The following is a 19,894-nucleotide window of genomic DNA, read 5'->3' on the forward strand; positions in this document are numbered from 1 at the left end:
GAGCTCAAGGCTAGACCATGGCACCAAGTGCCACGTCCAATCTTGCCTTGAACAGCCCCAGGGACAGCCACTCCACCACCTCCCTGGGCAGCCCATCCCAGTAGCCAATGACTCTCTCAGTGAAGAACTTTCTCCTCACCTCCAGCCTAAATCTCCCCTGGTGTAGCTTGAGGCTGTGTCCTCTTGTTCTGGCACTGGCCACCTGAGAGAAGAGAGCAACCTCCTCCTGGCCACAACCTCCCCTCAGGTAGTTGTAGACAGCAATAAGGTCACCCCTGAGCCTCCTCTTCTCCAGGCTAAACAATCCCAGCTCCCTCAGCCTCTCCTCGTAGGGCTGTGCTCAAGGCCTCTCATCAGCCTTGTCGACCTTCTCTGGACATGCTCAAGCATCTCAATGTCCCTCCTAAACTGGGGGGCCCAGAACTGAACACAGTACTCAAGGTGTGGTCTAACCAGTGCAGAGTACAGGGGCAGAATGACCTCCCTGCTCTTGCTGACCACACCATTCCTGCTGCGGGCCAGGATGCCACTGGCTCTCTTGGCCACCTGGGCACACTGCTGGCTCATGTTCAGGCGGGTATCAATCAGCACCCCCAGATCCCTCTCTGTCTGGCTGCTCTCCAGCCACTCCAACCCCAGCCTGTATCTCTGCATGGGGTTGTTGTAGCCAAAGTGCAGCACCCTGCACTTCGAACTATTGAACGTCAATTGCACCTCTTCGGTCTCCACTTCCTCCCTCCTCCCCTTACTCGTGCTGCAGCTCCTCTTCCTGGCCTGTTCGCCAGCCCTGCAGTCTGCTTGCTGCTGAGCCAGGGACTGGCATTGGCATGCAGGGAAAATAACAGTACCTGTAACTACAGTGAAAACACCAGAGTTTTTATATAGGCAGGGCGCATGGGAGACCACAATCTGATGTAACTGTGCTTTTGGGGACACTGGAGCTGCGATGACATGTTTGTGGCAGCAGAAAGGTCAAAACGTGCTGTACACGTAGGGATATTCGTGAGGTAGGATTTTAACCGAAAGCATTACTTGTATGCAGACAAAGGTAACAAGATGAAGTACACTTTAGGGGTTCCAAGAGTGCATTGCTTAATTCATGGGGATAGGTAAACTGTTAGCTGTAATCTCTGTAAATGCTTTGAGTCACTTTGGAAGCTGTGCATTTCTTGTGACTGCAGTGCCTGTGCCATAGAGACTACTCATCACTCTCTAGTCAGGTGTGCTGCTAGATTAAGTCATGGATTAAATTCATCTGAGTGAACAGATTTAAACTTACTCTGCCTTTCAGGAGGAGAATTTTCAAAACCCTTTGTTTTCCTGAATTTGGCTTGGCCTGTATCTTTGCCAGAGTAGTTGTGGTAACAGTGAGTACTTCTTTGTGTGATGCTACTGGAGACTCATACACACCCATGCACACATGATGCTACCGGAGATGCACACATGATGCTACTGGAGACGCACACACGATGCTAGTGGAGTCACACACACCATGCAATTGTTTACCTCTGTCTTTTTTGGAAATATCTGGACAAACATCCATTTTTCTGCATGATTTTCTGTTATTTAAGGATCTGAATTAATCAGATTAATTTCTGAGGCCCATTCTTCTTTAGACAAGTTTTATTTCTGTTTGGAGGTGTTAAGGGCTTAACTGGTTGGGATGGGGAGTGTCCTGCCTTTTGTACTAGGAGGGTGTGGTTAAATGACAAGTGAGTGATGGAGAGTGATGTAGGTGATCTGAAGAGCTTTGTCTTTATTGGTAACTTGATCCTTTCTTTGCCTTTTCCCCCCCCCGCCCCTTTTTTCCCCTTTCCTTTTTTATCCCCTCTGCAGTTTTATGTGCATAACAACAGCCCCTGCAAATGACATACAGCGTAGTGGTGGGGAGGTGGTTTGGTTACCTCAGTTCCCCTCACCCCTCTCCAGTGCATTGTTTAACCCTGCTGGAGTTGCCCTGACCAAACCTGTTGTGCGCTGCTGGGAAAGCAGATGGCCTTACTGAGTTCCCAAAAAATCATTTCCCCCTTTAAGACCTGGACGTTGGGGAATAATTAACACTTAAGCTCCTCAGGAGGAGAGGTGTCAGTACTGCTTCTTGAAGAAATACACTAGGCCACAGCCCTTACCCAAGAACTGATGCAGCTTGTTCCTTGATCCCAGTGAGGTGCTTCTCCATCCTGCCAGGTCTTCACGCCCGAGGAGAGAAGCTTTCCGCTGAAGTGGCAGGCATCTTTTCTTTTAAGGACACCTTGTATAGATAGCTGACCACCAACATTTTAGTCTTCCCTCATTAATCCTGCAGCAGGCACAGGGATTTCTTCACAATGATTTCCTAGGAGTGTGGAGGTGAGAGATGTCAGTGAAGTTAGCTGAGCCTTTTCCCCCCAAATAGTGTTTGCAGGCTGTTGTAGGTAGAAGCTGTTTTCTTACCACATCAGATTTGTAAGTTGTCGTTAGACATACTTTCCTATTTGCTAGTAAGATACGTTGCAGAATGTGGGGTAGGAAAGGTGAATAAAATCTGAAATACTTTCCAGCCCTTCTGGGTGTTCTGGGCTTTTTGTTAGTGTGTGTTTGTTTGGTTGGTTTTGTTTGATTGGTTTGGGTTTGGGTTGTTGGTTGTTTTTTTTTTTTTTCCAATCTTTTTAAAAGGAGAAATTCCAAATGAAGCCAGCCCGTGGCAGTGTTTTTCAGTGTTTCTTTTGCTTCTGCTGCATTTAAAGCTTAAGCCTCGGTGCTAATTTTAAAAGTTGGGAAGCTTCCTATGCACTGTAATGTGAAGCTTAGTTTCAGCATTTGATAACATTTTAGCCTTTTAACTCATGCCTTCTTAAAATGAGCATGTGGTATAAATAATAATGACTCACAGGTGCAGAATTACTGCTTCATTGTCTATGAAGCTTGTTTTAGAAGTGATGTATTGCTGTTTTTTCAGATGGATTCGGTTCTTCCCACCCCTTTCTCCTTTAGCATAACAATGTTTCTGTTATTTGAAAGATTTATTAAAAGAAAACAAAAAACAAACATTTACAGCTGCTGCTGCTTTTATTCAGTGCATCTTTGAGACATCTCCTTGTTTCCTGACTTTTCTGAGCTACGTCATGCACCATGGGATGATTCTCATCTGACTTTTCCTCCCAAACAGAAGGCCTCATATATTCTTTGAAATGGGAAGCCTATACACCATGTATGAATGTGTGCTGGGATTTATTTATTTTTCTCTCTTAATTACATCTTTAAAGTTTTTTTTGCTCTTGGTTGGTTGGTTTGGTTTGTTTCCTTCCTTTTTTTCCCACACTAGTAAGAATTTAAGTGAGCCCAGATCTTTGGTGTTCTTGAGAGCTCATAGTTTTACCTTTGGTATAAAAGGAAAAGTGTCAGGAAAAATGCTAAAACTGCAAATCCCTTTTAGAGCACGTTTCAGCCACAAGCAGCTGCCTTTGCTGCTGCAGTGCTGGTGGCCATAGGTTCCAGCCTGCTTTGTCTATTACCTCTTCAAGGGGATTATGGAAGCTGCCAGTAAATGGCTGATGTCTTTAGTGATCTGCGTAAGGCTGTCATAGAGTTGTTTCAAGCCAAGCCTGAAAGGCCACTTACTTTGCTGGAAGTGCCTCCCGTAGTTAGTTTCCTCTCTTCCTATACAAAGGAGCAAGGGAAGACACTGGAAAGAAAGGGAAGAGGAAAGGAAAAGCTACTTAGGTAGCAATTAGCTAGCCTGCAAATACCCATGCCCTGAGTCCTCATTAGGAGCAGACACTGCTAATGGTGAGCTGGAGGCGAGGTGGAGGGGAGCTGGAACTCGCAAGCAAGGACCTTGAGCTTCTTCTCTCAAAGTCTTTATTTAGCTCAGGGCTGCTAGTGGTGTGGCACTTTCACAGCACATTTAGTGCAGTTAAGCTGCAGTTGGTGCTGAGTTGGTGGCCTTGGCTAAGAGGCTACAGGCTGCCTTTGTGCCTGTAGCCATATCCTTCCCGGATCTGGAGCTCACCTTTTCAAGTGAACTTTTTATCTGTGAATATATTACAGCTTTCATGCACCTTGAGGGAACTAAACATCTCACACTCTGTTGGACTGAGTCCCTCTGTCCTGCTGCATCCTTGTGGCACCATGTAACAGTGATAATTACCCAACAAAGTCCCCATCACCAAGCACATCCAGTTTCCATTGATGACAATTTAGTCTGTCCAGCTTGTATCTTGGATGTGAAATGACTTGCTTCTTTTCCCATTCCAGATTTATTGTCTTCCATTATCTTTCCAAAGTCCTTTTTCTTTTTTTCATTTGAAAGCCTCAATAAAATTACTAACAGAAAGCTGATTTTCTGTGCAAGTAGTGTATACCCAGTGAATCCTTAAATATTTGTAGTAGTCGTCATCTAAATTCATCTTTCTGTGATGTACTACTCTATTTGATGTCCCTGACTTGCACAGTGGAGATCTTTGACTTGCTTTAGGTCTGTGAACAGAGCCACCAGCCATGGTAGCATGGCTTTGAGCAGGAGAAACAAGGTAAATTAGGTAATGTAGAGCTCCTTGTTTCCATAACTGTGCTACCTTTGTTACCATGCTGGGCTTGCTGGCTGTAGCTTAGGTGTCTCTGCAGAAAGCTAGCCTACAGCACAGCTGTACCCTCTGTTTTTAGACTGAGCAGCTCTAGTAAAGGACATTATGATGTATGGCAGTACACTACCCACACTTAACAAATGATAGGCGAAATGAAATATTGGATGAAGAATGTTAATCTGTATGGGGTGGCTGCCAATCCACAGTCCTGGCCTGAAAAGCCTTTCTCCTTAATGCATTTGAAGGAGGAGGAACAGGTGGTGGCTAAGAAGATACTCTGAGCAGACATTGTGGCAAGTCTGATTGTTGGAACAAAAGGGAAGATCTCCAGGAAGATTTACAACTGTTTGGTTCTGTGGTTTGGAGTGGCTATACAGGCAGGCTGCCACTTGCTTAAAAAAAACCAAAATAATTAAAAATTTGAGTGAGAATTTTCAGTGTCCTCTGCAAGTAGTTTTGACAGATAAAAAAAAAAAAAAAGAACCAAAAATCACAACAGTCAATACCCAAATCCAAGCCTCTCAAATCTAATTATATATCCTGCTGTATTCATGGTCTTATGCCTTTCTTTTTCCTCCTTCTACCCTCACCAGGGAGGACCACACATGGAGAAATGCCTAGCAGCTACAGAGCATATTGGAAGTACTTTGCTTAGGTTTTGGACCAGTTCATACTGTATTGCTATTAACTCTGGAATTATGACAAAGCTGTGTTAGTCAAATTGGTATTATCTGGCCTAATCACTTCCTAATTTTGCAGAGCATTCCAGGGAGTTTTATATCCTTTTTTTTTTTTTTTTTTTTTTTTTAAATTTTTTAAAGTTTATTATGAGCAGCAAGATTTAAGGCAATGCCAAATTGTACAGTTTTTGTTCTGGCGAGAGTCCCTGCAAATATTTTTGTATTGGTCCTGTGCATGTCTTCTTATCTCCCTCTGTTTTACCTGTGATTTATAGATAAGTATGTGCTGTTCCCTCACCACTTCCCAGGATCCAGGCAGCTCTTTGGAACTGTGTGCATGTGTGTTTTAAGCTGCTGTAGTACCTTTGCTGCAGTTCAGTCCATGAGTAGGAGTGGTGGACCCTTTCTTCTACATTCACTTTGCTGTTATTTTTCCTAAAGGAAGAAAAGCAGGTTTGAAGTTTTGTGAGCTGGTGACAGAGATGCAAAAGCCATGTGTGTAACATGGACAACTTGCTTTGCTTTCTCGTCACTGTGCTTTGCCCAGCTGGAGCTGGAGCAGCAGTGTGTGTGATGGGAAGACATTGGGATGTTCTCAAAGCTCAGTGAGCAAAGAGGAGCTGTGGGGCACAATTGGGAAGTCTCAGTGTCCAGTCTGAAATGGGCCCTTGCTGAGTACGTGAGCAGAATGTGTCAATGGGATTGGATGTGTCAGTTGCTGCCTTGCTGTGTGAGGCTGGACAAAGCAGTGTCACCTCTCCTCATCTTTATTTAAAGGGCAGACTTCCTTCTCAACCAGCAAAAGCTGCATTGAAGTCTTAACTACCTTTGGACCAAGCTAGTGTGGATAAAGACTAAAAAAGGCACTTGAAAATACTCCGATAACAGGAGCTACATCTTTGCTTGCAGATATTTTGTGGGTCTTTTCCTGTGCTGCAAAGATTACCCTCACAGACCTCTGTGAGAGGTACAGAGGTGGAAGGACTGGCAAGTCATCGCTCGCTGTGCCCGCTGCCTGGAATTCCCATGCACACATATATAATGACTTACAAAAAACCCCAACCCACTGAGATGTGATGAACACTGGAAATGTCATGTCTGTGGCATGCTGCCAGCAGCAACCATTTTACCCACACGTGCACTTTCACTTTGTTATGTGCTCTGCTGTGAATGCTTTCCTTCCCTCACCTTCAAATAAAGGCTGTGTTGACTTTGGAAGAGCTGATACCTGGGAGACAGATCCCAATGCACCCAGTGCTAGAGAAGAGTTTGCATTTGGGCTTCAGCACAAAGCCTTTTGCACTTGATGTACACCTGTGCAAAGCTGAGGGTGATGAAAAGATACTACACAAGGAGAGTGTGGAATAATTTGCACATAGAGCTGCTCTTGCAGCTCCCCATCGGTCTTTGGGAGGCTTGTAGCGTCTGCACCCTAAATAACAACAAAGCCTAATATTCCTCAAGGTGCAGGAGCAAAGAAATTCACTGTGAACTTTCAGGCTTGTTTTTCAACATACCCCTGGTACCTAACAACATGCCTGGCAGATTCTGGACCCGATATAGTTTCCCATCTACTTCCTCAGTTGCTTTGTTGGTGCCTATTCTCTGATCGTGCTTGAAATAACCTTGCTAGTGTTTGCATCTGTGGCTGTGTGGATGGGGGATGACTTCAAGTCTCTCTTATCTTTAAAAGAAAAGAAAAGGTGATCCTTGAAGTGTGACATAACTAAAGCATTTCTACTGTGCAACTGAATTTGTAGTTTTATAGATCTAGAGCATACCATGTAGAAAAGAGGTTTTTTTTGTGTGTACTGTATTGTAGCTGTTTTCAAACTCAGATTTTACTCACCTTAAATGTTCCAAGTTTCAAACATAACTATTTTTTTTTCAATCACTTTAGTGACCTTTTGGTCTCTTTTCAAAGCACAAAACGAATGTAATCAGTGTCTCTGATGATTATAGCAATAATAATCTAAAATAATTCCAAAACCTCAACATATGCAGTCCAGAACTGAACAAACTTCATTGAATTAGTTTGGTGGTTGCCTATTCATGTGTTTTGCTGCCTGGATTGTAAGAGCTGGGTGGGTTTTGTTTTCACAAGCAGCAGGTGTCCTCTCAGACAATATAAGAGAGATTAGTCAAATGGGGACTAAGGAGTGTTAGGAGTGGTGGGTTTGCTTGCCTGTGCCACTTCCGTCCCCTGCAGCGTCCCCCAGTTCTGCAGGGGAAAGGAGATGAACAATGCTACGGGGCCTTTCAGCTGTTTGCAGGCTCAGGGACATGGCTGTGTGATGTTTTAAGCATTGGGTAGTGAGGGTAAAAGGTAACTACAGGGAAAAGTTAGAAACTGAAAAGGGTGAAGTTAGTGAAATGAAGCAGATGGGACTTTGGAATAAGTTCATAAATTGTTGTTCCATGAATAGAGGGGGGGAAAAATGTGCAAGAAAAACAGCTGAAAGATAGCATGGACATAAAAAAAGCTGAATTTAGGGCTCCAAGCATCAGCCATGTAATCTCATGGCAACAGCAGTAGTACTGTTTGGGAGGAATAGAATGAAAGGGGGGAAAAAAAGCAAACTTTTGTTTCCTAAAGTGTCTAAAAGAATTAAAATTGCTTTGTTCAGGTATTAATTTCCCTTCCCTGGGTCTACTCCTCAAAACCAAAGATACAAACTTTATTGTTTCTCTACTTGTGTTGCAGTCAGCAACCTTTTTCAAGAAGTACTTTGTTGAAAGCTGGCAGTTGCCATCATGCATCCTTATCCTGAAACTGCTGGCAATTGAGATTAAAAAGTCAATGAGAAGTCATTTGGGGAACTATAAGGTTTAGATGTAGAAAAGGAGAATGGAGACCATGAATTCAAGCTATAGCAAAGGGTTGCTAGCTCTGATTGATGAACTCATGATCTGGGTTTGTTTGCTTATGCAAAAAGGTAACTCCCTCACTTCTAGCCACAGTAAAAGGGGGGGGGGGGGGGGGGGGGGGGGCAAAATTATGAGAAGTAATAAGGAAAAGAAGTGTGCTGTAAACCAGACACACCTCACTCATGACCAGACAAAGGCTGGGCCAGGGCAGGGTGAGCTGGTTGGCTGATGAACCATATCAGCTAGCGTCTCAATCTCAAGAGCTTTGTTGGGTTTCTGCCCCACTAAACCCCACAAACTTCAGCCAAAATCACTCACTATCAATTCAAAAATTAGTCTGAGAGGAAACAGGACTATTAGTTGATCTACCCTTCATTGTCACACTCTCAACTGCTAGCCTGCCCCATTTTGCAGTACTGAGTACTCCACTCTAATCCTTGAACATCTCTTTTTCTGAATTATTGAGGACCTGCATCTGAAAGCATCTAACAATGTGTAAAGCAAGGTGAGTCTTACAGGTGAGAGGATGAATCTTGTATCAAAACAGCATAACCTCTTTTAACCAGTATCTGATTGGACCTGTGGCTTTGTGGTCTAAGAAAACCAAAGAAGGTTTGTAGCAGTTGTCTCTCATCTCATGCCTGCTTCAGTACTGTGTTGTAGATCTGCTGAGTGGTGTAGCCAAAGCAGAAAGCAGGTGAGATGGCAAATAGTGTGTGGAGCATACAAGCTAGGCATGGAGGTAGCTGAAACTGGGGACATGAGTGGAAGACACATCATCCTCTGCAAAACAGATACCAGGTCTTTTGAACAGCTCAGATGATAAACTTGCTGCTATGGAGATTTGTAGGCTCACTACTAAATGTTCCAGGAGTTCTTTCTTTAGCTAGCACACAGGGAAATTAGTGTGAAAGGAAAGCTGCTTTGGCATATGTCTACAAAGCAGTTGTGGCATATGGATATCAGCTTATGAGGGATTTTGGTATGTGTGCTGCTAGAGCAAAGGGAAGGCGTAAGTGATGCTTTTGTCATGTGTTGATAAATCTGTGTTTTGGGCATCTATGTTTTACAGTCCAAGCAGTATGCTACCTCTTCCCTTGGTAGTTATACAGTAAGCTGCAAATGCACAGAATTATTAGGGCTTTTTTCCTGTTCATCATGAGTTTTCCTGTGTACAATTATATCTTATGGTTATGATAGACGTTTTCCTGTGCACAATTATATCTTATGGTTATGATAGACTCCAGTGGTCAAGATGATGTAATTCTCTCTTGGAGCTTGGAGTTCCTAGGAAGACTGCAGGCATTGGCCAATCACCCTCCCATCTTCCCTCAGCCATGTGAAGGATATTTAACTCTTCATCTTTATATTCTGTTCAGTCTTTTCTGTTGCAGTTCTCTAAGCTTCTTCTGACTTGTCTATTGTGGATGTGCACAGATATTCTGCAGGCATGGAGTAGTTTTGTTGGACCTTCCTTTCACAGGATAAAGACTTTGATTTTCTGCTGCAAACCTGCCTTTTGCTTTTTTTCCCCTCCTGTGTTCTGTTGTATTGTGCTTACTATGGGCTTTTACATAGTGCTCATTAATGCTCTCTCTCTATATATTTTGGTTTATATTAAATATGTGTGTACGTTTTGGTTTGTATTAAATATCTGTATATCTGAAAAACCATAAATAATGTGACCAGTACAACCTAAGCAGGGTGGTTTTAGTTTTATTTTTACAAGGCATCTTTTTATTTGTGAAAGCTAAGCTGGAGAACCTCACCACTACACTAATACTTAACTTGCTGTCTATTGTAACATCTGTTATTTTCAATATTGCTGCTTCCCAGATTTCTCCCTCCCACTGCATGGGGTTTTTTTGGCTTGTTTCCCTTCACTTGTCTTAACCTGCCTTTTTTTTTTTTTTTTTTCCCTCTGGAACGAATCTCATTTGATTCTTTTCAGACTGCATTTCTATTCTCTCTAAGTCCCTGTGCCCTTTCCTTGTCCCAGTTATTTTTGCAGCACCTCCAAATGCGATATTTCCTGGAGATTTAAGTTCACATGCTGTCTGGAGTCTCTTCTGGATCGTTAAAGAAAACACCAAGTGAAATAGGACCTAATACAGCTCTTTGCAATATTACACTTTCTTCCAATATTACCCCTTGCTTTTATCATAATTTATTTGCAGTCAGTTTTCAAACTGAGCCACAGCATTCATCTCTTAAGTGCAAATCACTATCAAATGTTTACTAAAAATCAAACACATCACATCTGCTCCTTTCCCTTCAGCTCCTGGTGCTGTAATGCTAGCCAGAAGAGGGGCCAATTTCTAGCCAGTTCTGCTCCTTTGAGTAGAAATCATGGTTTCATTGTCCTTAGGCTTGTTGCCTGGTTTTCTTTATAGGAAGCCTCATGAATTAAAACAGCTGTGCAACCCATTCTGAAATTCAGTTTTGTGGAGAAGCAGAGCTAGGAAAGAAACAAGTGGAGTTTATGCATGATGGGAGAAAGAAGAAGGATACATGTATATGGGGAGAAAGGGAGTCTTCTCTCTTCTATCTGCCTCTGTCAGAAGGTAAATAAGTGATGGCAGTTAGGTGTATTTCTGAAGAGCTGGTCAAATCCCTGAATATTCCTATTTCTAAACTGTGGCTTCCCATATGGTTAGTATTTCTTACTCTCCTTTGCTCTCCTGTGGCCTGCAGCGACATCAATATTTGAAGCTATGATCAAATTGAAGGCACAAGATGGCAAGAACAGCCACCTCCTAGCTAGGCACCTTGTAAAATTCCTCCACTTCAGCTGTTGGTTGGGTATCCATGACACAGAAGAACTGTAACATTCCAGGGAAGTAGTAAAAGAACCTTTCTCACTCTAAGAACAAATCTTAAACAGCTGTTTGGGATAAGAAACAAAGAAATTGAGACAAATGTGAAGAGATGTCAGGGACTGTAGGATAAAAAAGCAAGAGCATGCTTGGCTAAGAACTCTTTCAGTGAGGAATGTGAGTTATAGTCCCTGGAGATCATGCAAAAGACATCCCATTCATGGCTTTTTTGCTTTGACCTGGACATAATAAAATCTTGAAAGTTTCTTGTGACAGTAATGCCTGCGCTGCACTGATTTGAGCAATAGTTTATACCAGTGATTTAAAAGGATTATTAGTACCCCTCTACAGCTGGGGCAAGTGGCTGAGAGCAGGCAAAAATAAATTTAATCTATTTTCCTAAAAAGGCTCTGCCTATATAATTGGGTTGCACACCCTCTCCTCTTGCATTCCTTCTTACCCCCTGGCTTTTGCTATCTGATGGTAGTCCTTCTGAACCACCAACCATGACAGGAAGGATGGCATGTGGCAGCATTTCAGCCTGGCTTTTTGTCCCTGGCAGGAAGCAGGATGGGGCTAGGGAAAAGGTTAAGCTCTGCTTTGTGCTGCTTAAGAAGTGTGAGTTGGCCTGTGAATGAAAAAGTGTATCTGCCCACATCTTGGGGAAGTTGGGGCAGGAGTGTAGTTTTGTTTTGTAATAACCTCATGAATTTTCGTGTATGGTACTAATAGTGTATGTTTTCAGCATTGTGGCAATTGCAGGCCAGATGCACCTCATCATTTTCCTACCCTGTGCTAGATTTTCCACCTGGAGAATGCCTCTGATGGCTGTGCTGAAGCTATAGGGCTGAAAGGATTGTATCCACCTTGAGGCTTGCAGTCACAGGCTTTATATCCATGATTATTGGGGCACATGGGACAGTGGTCTCGTTCTGCATCCTTCTTCCCCTCTTCCCTGCAAGTACAGACCTAAACTGCACAGTCTAAACCTAAAGATCAAGCCCAGGCCTTATCCATGCTACTTCACACTCTGTTCAACTGTGTCCTCTTTGCTGAAAGAGTGCATAGATTTTAATCAAGTCAGAAAGCACTGAGTAGCATCTGAGGTTTGCAGGGCACTCTGAAGGTCACCAGTGTCATAGAATGGTTTGGGTTGGAAGGAACCTTAAAAATCATCTAGTTCCAACAGCCCAGCCATGGGCAGGGACACCTTCCACTAAACCAGGTTTCTCAAGGTCCTATCCAACCTGGCCTTGAACACTGCCAGAGAGGCAACATCTGTAATTTCCCTGGGCAATCTGTTTCACGTGTGCTGATGCATTCCATGGCTGCACAGGTGGGTAAAGGAGTGAATGGAGCCTTCTGGCTTCCTAGGCCCAGAGAGTGTCTCCCTCCTCCCTTCTCTGCCCACTCTTCTCCGCATGGCCAGTAGGTTGGCTCAGTCTCTGCCGAGTACTGCTATGATCAAATGATTTGTTTTTACTTTGCTTTTTTATTTACTATGATGATCAAAGGAACCACTCCTTGGAATCATAAAGAGAAGACTTAAAATCTTATTTAAGAGCACAAATATTTGGGGGGATTGACAGATGTGCTTTGAAAATAACACAGATGTGGAGTGTCAGATTTCACTGCTGTATCCAGTGTCTTTGTTTCAAACTGTAAATTTGGCTAGCAGTGCTGGGCATGTGCTTTCCCAAAACCTTGCCCCTGCAACATGGTAAAAAGACGTTTCTGTGTTGTGGATTTTCCCCCACCCTGAATTTACCCGCTAAGAGAGTCTGAAAGGAAAATTACCATAGCAGAGTGATCACTCAGCCCTGCAAGGCCACAAATCTATGGCTTCTTTTTAACCTAATTACCTTGAATTAAACAAAAGCTGTAGATTTTTTTGCTTGAATTGAAGTGGACTTATTTTCAGTGAAACCCCAACCATGCTTCTTCCGTTGCACCATGCAGAATAATGCCCGTGGCACTCTGCTGCACTAACGCTTCAATTTCTGAGGACCTGGCTTTTATGAGTTGATACAAGAGGATATGCAGTTCTAGAGCAGTTCACTCCTTTCCCATTCTCACCCCTCCTACAGATGTGGTGATCACTTTGGACTGGTGACATTTCAGATGGAGCATGGTCTCCTTACACTTGCCTGGCAGTGGCTCATTAACTGCATATTAATTGAAACTGAGAGTTTGTCAGATGATTCAATTCAGTTGCATGTTAAATGGATTCAGTGCACTAAGCGTTATTGCTGTGGTGAATATCTCTGTGGAATTGGTTTGTGAACTGATTCAGTGGCTTCATCAGTGACTCAAGGAGCAATGGGTGTAAGTTGCAGCAAAAGAGGTTCTGCCTCAACACAAGGGGGAACTTCTTTACTGTAAGGGTCACAGAGCACTGGAACAGGCTCCCCAGGGAGGTTGTGGAGTCTCCTTCTCTGGGGACTTTCAAGGCCTGTCTGGATGTGTTCCTCTGTGATCTGCGTTAGATAGCATTGTCCTGCTCCAGCAGGGGGGTTGGACTCGATGATCTCTTTGGGTCCTTTCCAACCCCTAACATCCTATGATCCTATCCTATCATCCTATGATCATTTGGGGAGTGGGCAGAGGTAGCCGTGCTCCCAGCAAAACACATCTCACTCTTCTCCTTTCACCCTAAATGGTTTTAATTACTGCCCAGTATGTTCCCTTTGCAGGATGTATTAAGAAGATAATTTTACACTGGAGAAATGAGAATAAGAAAATGAGGGAAATAGGAAGTCTGCTTTGAATTCTGTAATCTAACTGGCTGAAAATGTTAAATGCCTTATCTCTCAATGGAGTGAGCAGCCATAATTTTTTCCTAAAGTTTGACTCAAACATGGGCATAACTTAAAATAGAAATTATCTGCTTCAAAATAACGGATGAAAATCCAAAATCTACATTCTTCATAACTCATCTTCTAGATTTTGCCACTACAAAAGTCCCTCTTTAGCGAACAATATATCCTGTATGCTGTACCTGCTTACATGCTTTATTTCCATATGGAGGCAATTTTTATTGCTGAGTTATAAACCCTTTGAAAATAGGAGCTTATAGCGGAAGTGTTGACAGACCTTTAACTATCTGGCTCCATTATCTTCACTTTTTTAAAGCATTAAGTGTTTGCATATATGTTTCTTTTTCTCACAGTGCCACAATTCAAACATGGATGTATTACTGAATTGCTCTTTCTTCAAAACGTCACAGGCATGCAGCATTAGAGAGTTTATCCAGACTTTGCAGGCATTTTTATAGGTAAATTGAACTGTTGGGTTTTGTTTCAAGACTTTCTTACTTATACAGTACATTTAGTCCATAGCATGTCATTACAATACTGATACCAAGTTTGTTTTTTTCAATTGCTATCTTTTTTCTAGGCTTGAATTCTACTCTGTCTTTTGGGCTTCTTTCCTTATAAAGTGACAATGATGTTTCTTTTTGTCCCATTCAGATGAAAAGCCATACCACTGCAACTTTTCTGAAGAGCAAACCCCCATGGTAACGTCTCAGTTGGATGAACTCCCAAAGCTGGGAAGCTGCAGTGCTAGAGAAAACAAGGCCAAGGAACCTAAACCAGAGATTCCTGCCCTGGTGTCAACACTGCAAACACTGCAGAGTGTCATCAAGGAGCCCTTTTCGAAATACCAAGATATAAAAAGTTCTGCAGACATAAAGATGCCAGCATTTCACCACAGCCAAGGGCTTCCGTGCTCCAGTCGCATTGCTGGCTTTGCTTCGGGTTCGAGCCAGGCGTCTTCAAACCTGGTCATGGACTTGAAAACGTCGCTTGAAGTGCAGGCTAGTTGTGCTAGAGAAAATTTGCTAGACTTGCACAGGGAGCATCCTCTAGAAAAAGGTGCTGAAGCTCAAGAAGTAGCTCCACTCGATTTGAGTGAAAAATCAACAAGGGATAATTCATGCAATAAAAATCTGAGTACATCCTTGCAGGCTGCTTTAATTGTCTACCCGTGCCCTTTTTGCAGTCATAAGACCTACTACCCTGAAGTCCTTTGGATGCACAAAAGAATTTTGCACAAAATCAGCTGTAACTCAATGGTCCCCCCTTGGGTTCAGCAGAATGGATTCAAGAGTATTAAAAACAACCTGATCTTTCTGGCAAGGAGTGGGCGTACTGGCCCCCCTCCTGTTCTTGGTGGTAAGGAGTGCCAGCCTTTGCCCATTGCCAGATTTACACGCACTCAAGTGCCAAGTGCATCGCCAGGCTCCAAAACCAGCTCTCTTTCTGTTGGGACTACTGTGAAGTCTGGGAGTATGTCTCAGTCCAAGGACAGTCATGCCTTCAGCCACTGTGGTCCACGCTTATCAGGTCTGGATGGGTACAGGCAGCCCAAGTTAAACCATTCCCAGGAGCAGTACAGCATAGCAACACAACAAAAAAGTAAATACGAGACAAATTCTAAACTTATGCAAATGGGAGCCTATAGCAGAAGTGTAACACCTACTCAAACGGTCATATCCAGGCCTAGCACACAGCCTACCAACAGCAAGCAAGTGGAAAAGTATGCTGGTCCCCAAGGAAGTACTAGTTTTGCCCCTCCAGCTAAGCACTGCGCATCCGACTCCATGAAGGCCAAATTCAGCCCACCGCTGCAGTATCATCCTCTGTGCAAAAGCGAGCAGTACACTAAACATGAAGAGCCACTGGTGCCTCAGAGGGAATCTCACGTGAAGGCTGGGAATGAGATGAGGACATTGGTAAACTGCACAGCAGTAGCACGAGCAAGCCCACTGCTGCAGCCCCAGCCTAGTGCTGCAGGAGTTTCTCCAGCTTTACACTTCATCAAACAGGATCTGGGATCAGATGGGCACGAGAAACATTTGGACGTTTTAAATATCTTTAAAACCTACATTCCAAAGGACCTTGCTTCGTTGTACCAAACCTGTGGTGCCAACAGCCCTGTCCTGGATCACACAGGTAAGATTTTCACAAGTCCTTCATAGCTGAGCATGTGGCTTGCTTGTTCCTGCATTGTTCAGAGCCATGACATTCTGCTTCACAATTTCTTCTTTCTCTCCCTTTAATGGTTGGGATTACAAGTTCATTGTTTTTATCATTTCAGGATAGGCTTGAATGGGTTTGTTTACTGATCTCTAACACTGCAGCATCCCATCTCGTGCACTGTGTGACATTTCTGTCGCAGGTTAAATGTCTCTGGTTCCACCTGGAGTATTGCTGTTCCTTTGTCCCTGCACTTCAAGCACGCTAAAGTTACACAGATGTGCTGTCATAGGAAGATCCCCCTGATATGCTGATGCTAGCACACACCATCATCTTTTTGCTTCGGGCAAAATAAACATCCTCTGGAGCTTTTCTGTGATGTTATTTTGGAGGTTTTGTTCAATTTAGTCTGCAAACAAGTCTTGCAACAACAGTGAGAGATAATCACTTGTCGGTGCTCTTTGTCTTTCTTGACAAAAGTCTTAAGATCTTCCTTGTCCATATCAAAGACTGCTATTGTATTTTTCAAATGATTCTTTTGATCTGTTTGTATCTTTATAATTAAAAACTATAGGGCTGAATATGTACATTTGAATTCACATAATCAGGAGAGGGAATCATACAGATAACCAATTTAGAAGTTCAGGGACTATAAAAGTACCAAAGCTTTCCTGTCTTTCACCAGTCAGTTGCCATACAGAAAGAAGAGGGGGGAAAAAAAACAACAACCAAACACAAAGAAACCTATTTGATTTTTGGTTTTGAAGCTATGCTCTTTGGATGATCTGCCAGAATTAGTTTGTCTCAGTGAAAAATGAGATGGGAATATGTGTGCAGGGTCAGAGAATGGGAGTCGCAGTCCCAGCTCTCACTGTTTGTGAACTATCCCATTTTTTTCATATGCATCTTCTCTTCATAGAAGTTGTGCAAGAACTGAACTCCATGTGGAAAGGCATGCATTCCAGCCCCATGTTTTCTAGTGTCCTCATCTGGAATAATCCTCTGTTTTGTCAAAAGCAAGTGTGAAATCCCATTTTGCAAGCAGGATGAAACACAGGACATTTGGAAGCTGGTGGTCTAAGCACAGCTATGGTCTACTGCACAGAAGATGTGTGTCGGTATTGACCCCTCTGGCAGCTGTGAGGCAAGGAAGGGAGCCGTAGTGTTTGGTCAGATCATGATGGAAGGCCTTTTGGACAAGACAGAAGAGAAATCTCTACATGAAATAGTCCATGAGGTGCACCTTTCAGCCACTGCAGTGTCAGTTTTGCTCAGTTGTTTAAGTGCAATGCTGCATAGGGCTGACATTTATTGAGTAGATCATTTTACAGGTGGTTAGAGGCTGCATGAAGATTGTAACTATCAGGCTCCTGGGTTTTCTTAGGAAAAGACACTCTTGGTTTCTGAAACTGCAGGGTCAGTCAGTGGTCTATATCCATTCAGTTTACTTTTGCCATTCCAGTGCCTACAGAAGTTTCTTCCTGCCTTCTTCCTTCTCTAAATATCAGTTAATTGTTCCACCATCAACTTCTTCGATGTTGTTTAATTTCGCATTGTGTTAACCTGCTCAGAGAGATCTTACTGACCCAATGAGCTCCAAGACATGGTAAGAGGAATGGAGAGAAATATTAAAAGCCAAGATGGAGGCACCAGAAAATACATGAGGACCACTGGGGCAAAGTAGGGGTAGATTTTCCAAGGAGGTCTTTATGTACCTGCTTTTTAAATAGGTGATTTTGCTGACCAAATGATTCTATTTAGCAGTGACCTCTAGAGACACTTTAACTGGAAGTTACTTAGTGCCCACCTCTGCCTTGAAATCTCTTCTTTCATGCCAAGTATTTCACAGCAACCAAGTTTTCAGAATTTGAAACCTTGTTTGTTTGTTCGTTTTTAATGTAGCTTGTCTTCATTTTATATACAGCTTCCAGGTTGTTGATGGTTCTCCAAACCAGTTGACATGATGGCTGTTTTTCATAGCACTATAATAAAAAGCCACTGCAGGCAAAAGGAACAAGATCCTACCAACTGCAAATTGAGGAGGGTAAATGAACTTTGTCAGAAGGAACACACACTTTGTGAGAAAAACCATGGATTGAGCCCTCTGAGTCAGCATGCATCATACGGTTTAATCTTAATATGATAATGTAAATATGACAATCATGATGTACAGGACACTCAAAAATCCCACTAAATATAATTGTCACAGATTTTTCCCAGTTGAATGTTCCCAGTACACTTGGATGTTTGATATATGACCTCATGTTGGATCACACTAGACTATTTTAATGTAGTAGTGCAGTGTTCAACTTCCTTTAGGGCTTATTTTTGGGATCCTTTCTTTTTCATTTGTATTTATTCCAGTGCGTCCTTGGGAAGGAGAATTGTGTCAACTGTTGTGTTACAGCTGCAAACACAAAGGTTGCTGCACCTAGGCCAGGTTTGTTTCACACTACCTAATATTCCCAGATGTTTGCAGAGAGAATCTTATTGTTATATTGAATAGTAGTTATTTATTTTATTCATAATACTTACATGAATTGCCATATTAGGAAGGGGGATGAGTTATGGCAGCAGATGCACTCTTTCTCTAGGGCTCCTCTGAGACCAGGTTTGAGCATTGATTTTGCTGGAGCTCTCTCCTTCATGTAGTCACGTTCATTTTACCTTAATTTGCTAACACCTGTAGTCATCCACCCTCTTTTGTTCATATGTAGGATAACCTGAGTGATGACTCGTAGGGGCATAGCCTTGCAGCAGTGATGGCTGTTGCTCAAAGCTCTGAACTATCAAAAGCCTTATCGTGCTCCTTAGAAAATGCAGCAGTGGCAAATATACCTGGAAGCAATCCATTTTTTCCACCTGCTTTTCAAATAACTACTGTAAAGTGGGTGCCAGGGAGGAGTTAGATGAAAAGTCCTGACTTGCTTACTTTTGGTGCTTATACAGGCTACATTGGCTTACAACAGCATCCTCAACCTTCCATCACACTCTACTCAAGTAGGAGCAGTGCTTTGATGAAGGCTGTCAGATCGAGCCTGTAGTGTATTCACCTTTCACAGGGGGAAACTTGGGGTATATAGAGATTAAATGATTTCCAGAGATGGCAGAAAACCACCTGAGGAAGCCAGGTCTCACAGGCTGCACAAGAGCCACTCTGCTGGGAGCAGAGTGCTGCTCTGGCTGTACAATTGCCAGCACAGTGGTTAGGCAAAGGCCACCTCTGCTCCCTCAACACACTTCGCTCCACTTCACTTCACTTAGCTTGTGAACTTGCAGTTGTAGTTCTGACAAGTGAGGGGAAACTGCTTGTATTAACAGGCCTGAAAATCTGCTTTAATCTTGACTGCCTTACAAGGCAAACCCATCACATTTTGCTACCGTGAAGCTCTGATTGAAACGGCTGTGATTAGTTTTCTTCTCTGTGTGTGTGTATAGGATAGGTGTGTATGTGATCTAAATACGCCCTTAGACCACGATCTGGTGTTTGACTAATGCCAGGAGCTTTGTTGCTGGAATGAGCGCGTTGCAGGCTTATTGTACAGCCTGTGCTGCCATCTGCAGGAGGTGCTGTTGCTGAAAGAGAAAACCATTTTAGGTAGGGGGGTTTGGTGTTTTTTTTGGCCAAACATTTCTTTTTCAGTATATACTGTGGTAAAAACTATTGCACTTGGTGCTGTACCAGCAGAATGAATGGCAGCTTGTCTTCCATTCAGTTTCAGGTACAGCATCTGTATCTCACATGAGCTCTCTGACATCCTGCAGTTGATTTTTCATCTGTTTTTTGTATGTTGCCACTTTTCTTGTTTGTGATTTTGTTATTTTTAAATGCTGTAAGGGGGAGGGGGAGTGAAAGAAAAGCTGAAATTGCACTTCCACTGACAGCCTTCTGAGAAATTCTTTAAAAGCCAAAGTATCCCAGTGGTGTTTCTTCACAGAATCAGAAACATTCAGGTTGGAAAAGACCTTCAGGATCACCAAGTCCA

The 19,894-nt window shown here is 43.0% G+C and overlaps 1 protein-coding gene across 1 annotated transcript in view; it reads left to right on the forward strand.

The window, feature by feature from the left end:
• The window catches only part of ZNF516 (zinc finger protein 516), a 112,334-nt gene that overhangs the window by 83,635 nt on the left and 8,805 nt on the right, over positions 1-19,894 (forward strand). The window contains exon 3 of the mRNA XM_064150126.1: positions 14,400-15,884. Within this exon, the coding sequence (XP_064006196.1) occupies positions 14,400-15,884 (1,485 nt within the window). The remainder of the gene's footprint in view (positions 1-14,399; positions 15,885-19,894) is intronic.

Source organism: Pogoniulus pusillus, chromosome 10 (genome assembly GCF_015220805.1).
Source record: "Pogoniulus pusillus isolate bPogPus1 chromosome 10, bPogPus1.pri, whole genome shotgun sequence".
Lineage (NCBI taxonomy): Eukaryota > Metazoa > Chordata > Aves > Piciformes > Lybiidae > Pogoniulus > Pogoniulus pusillus.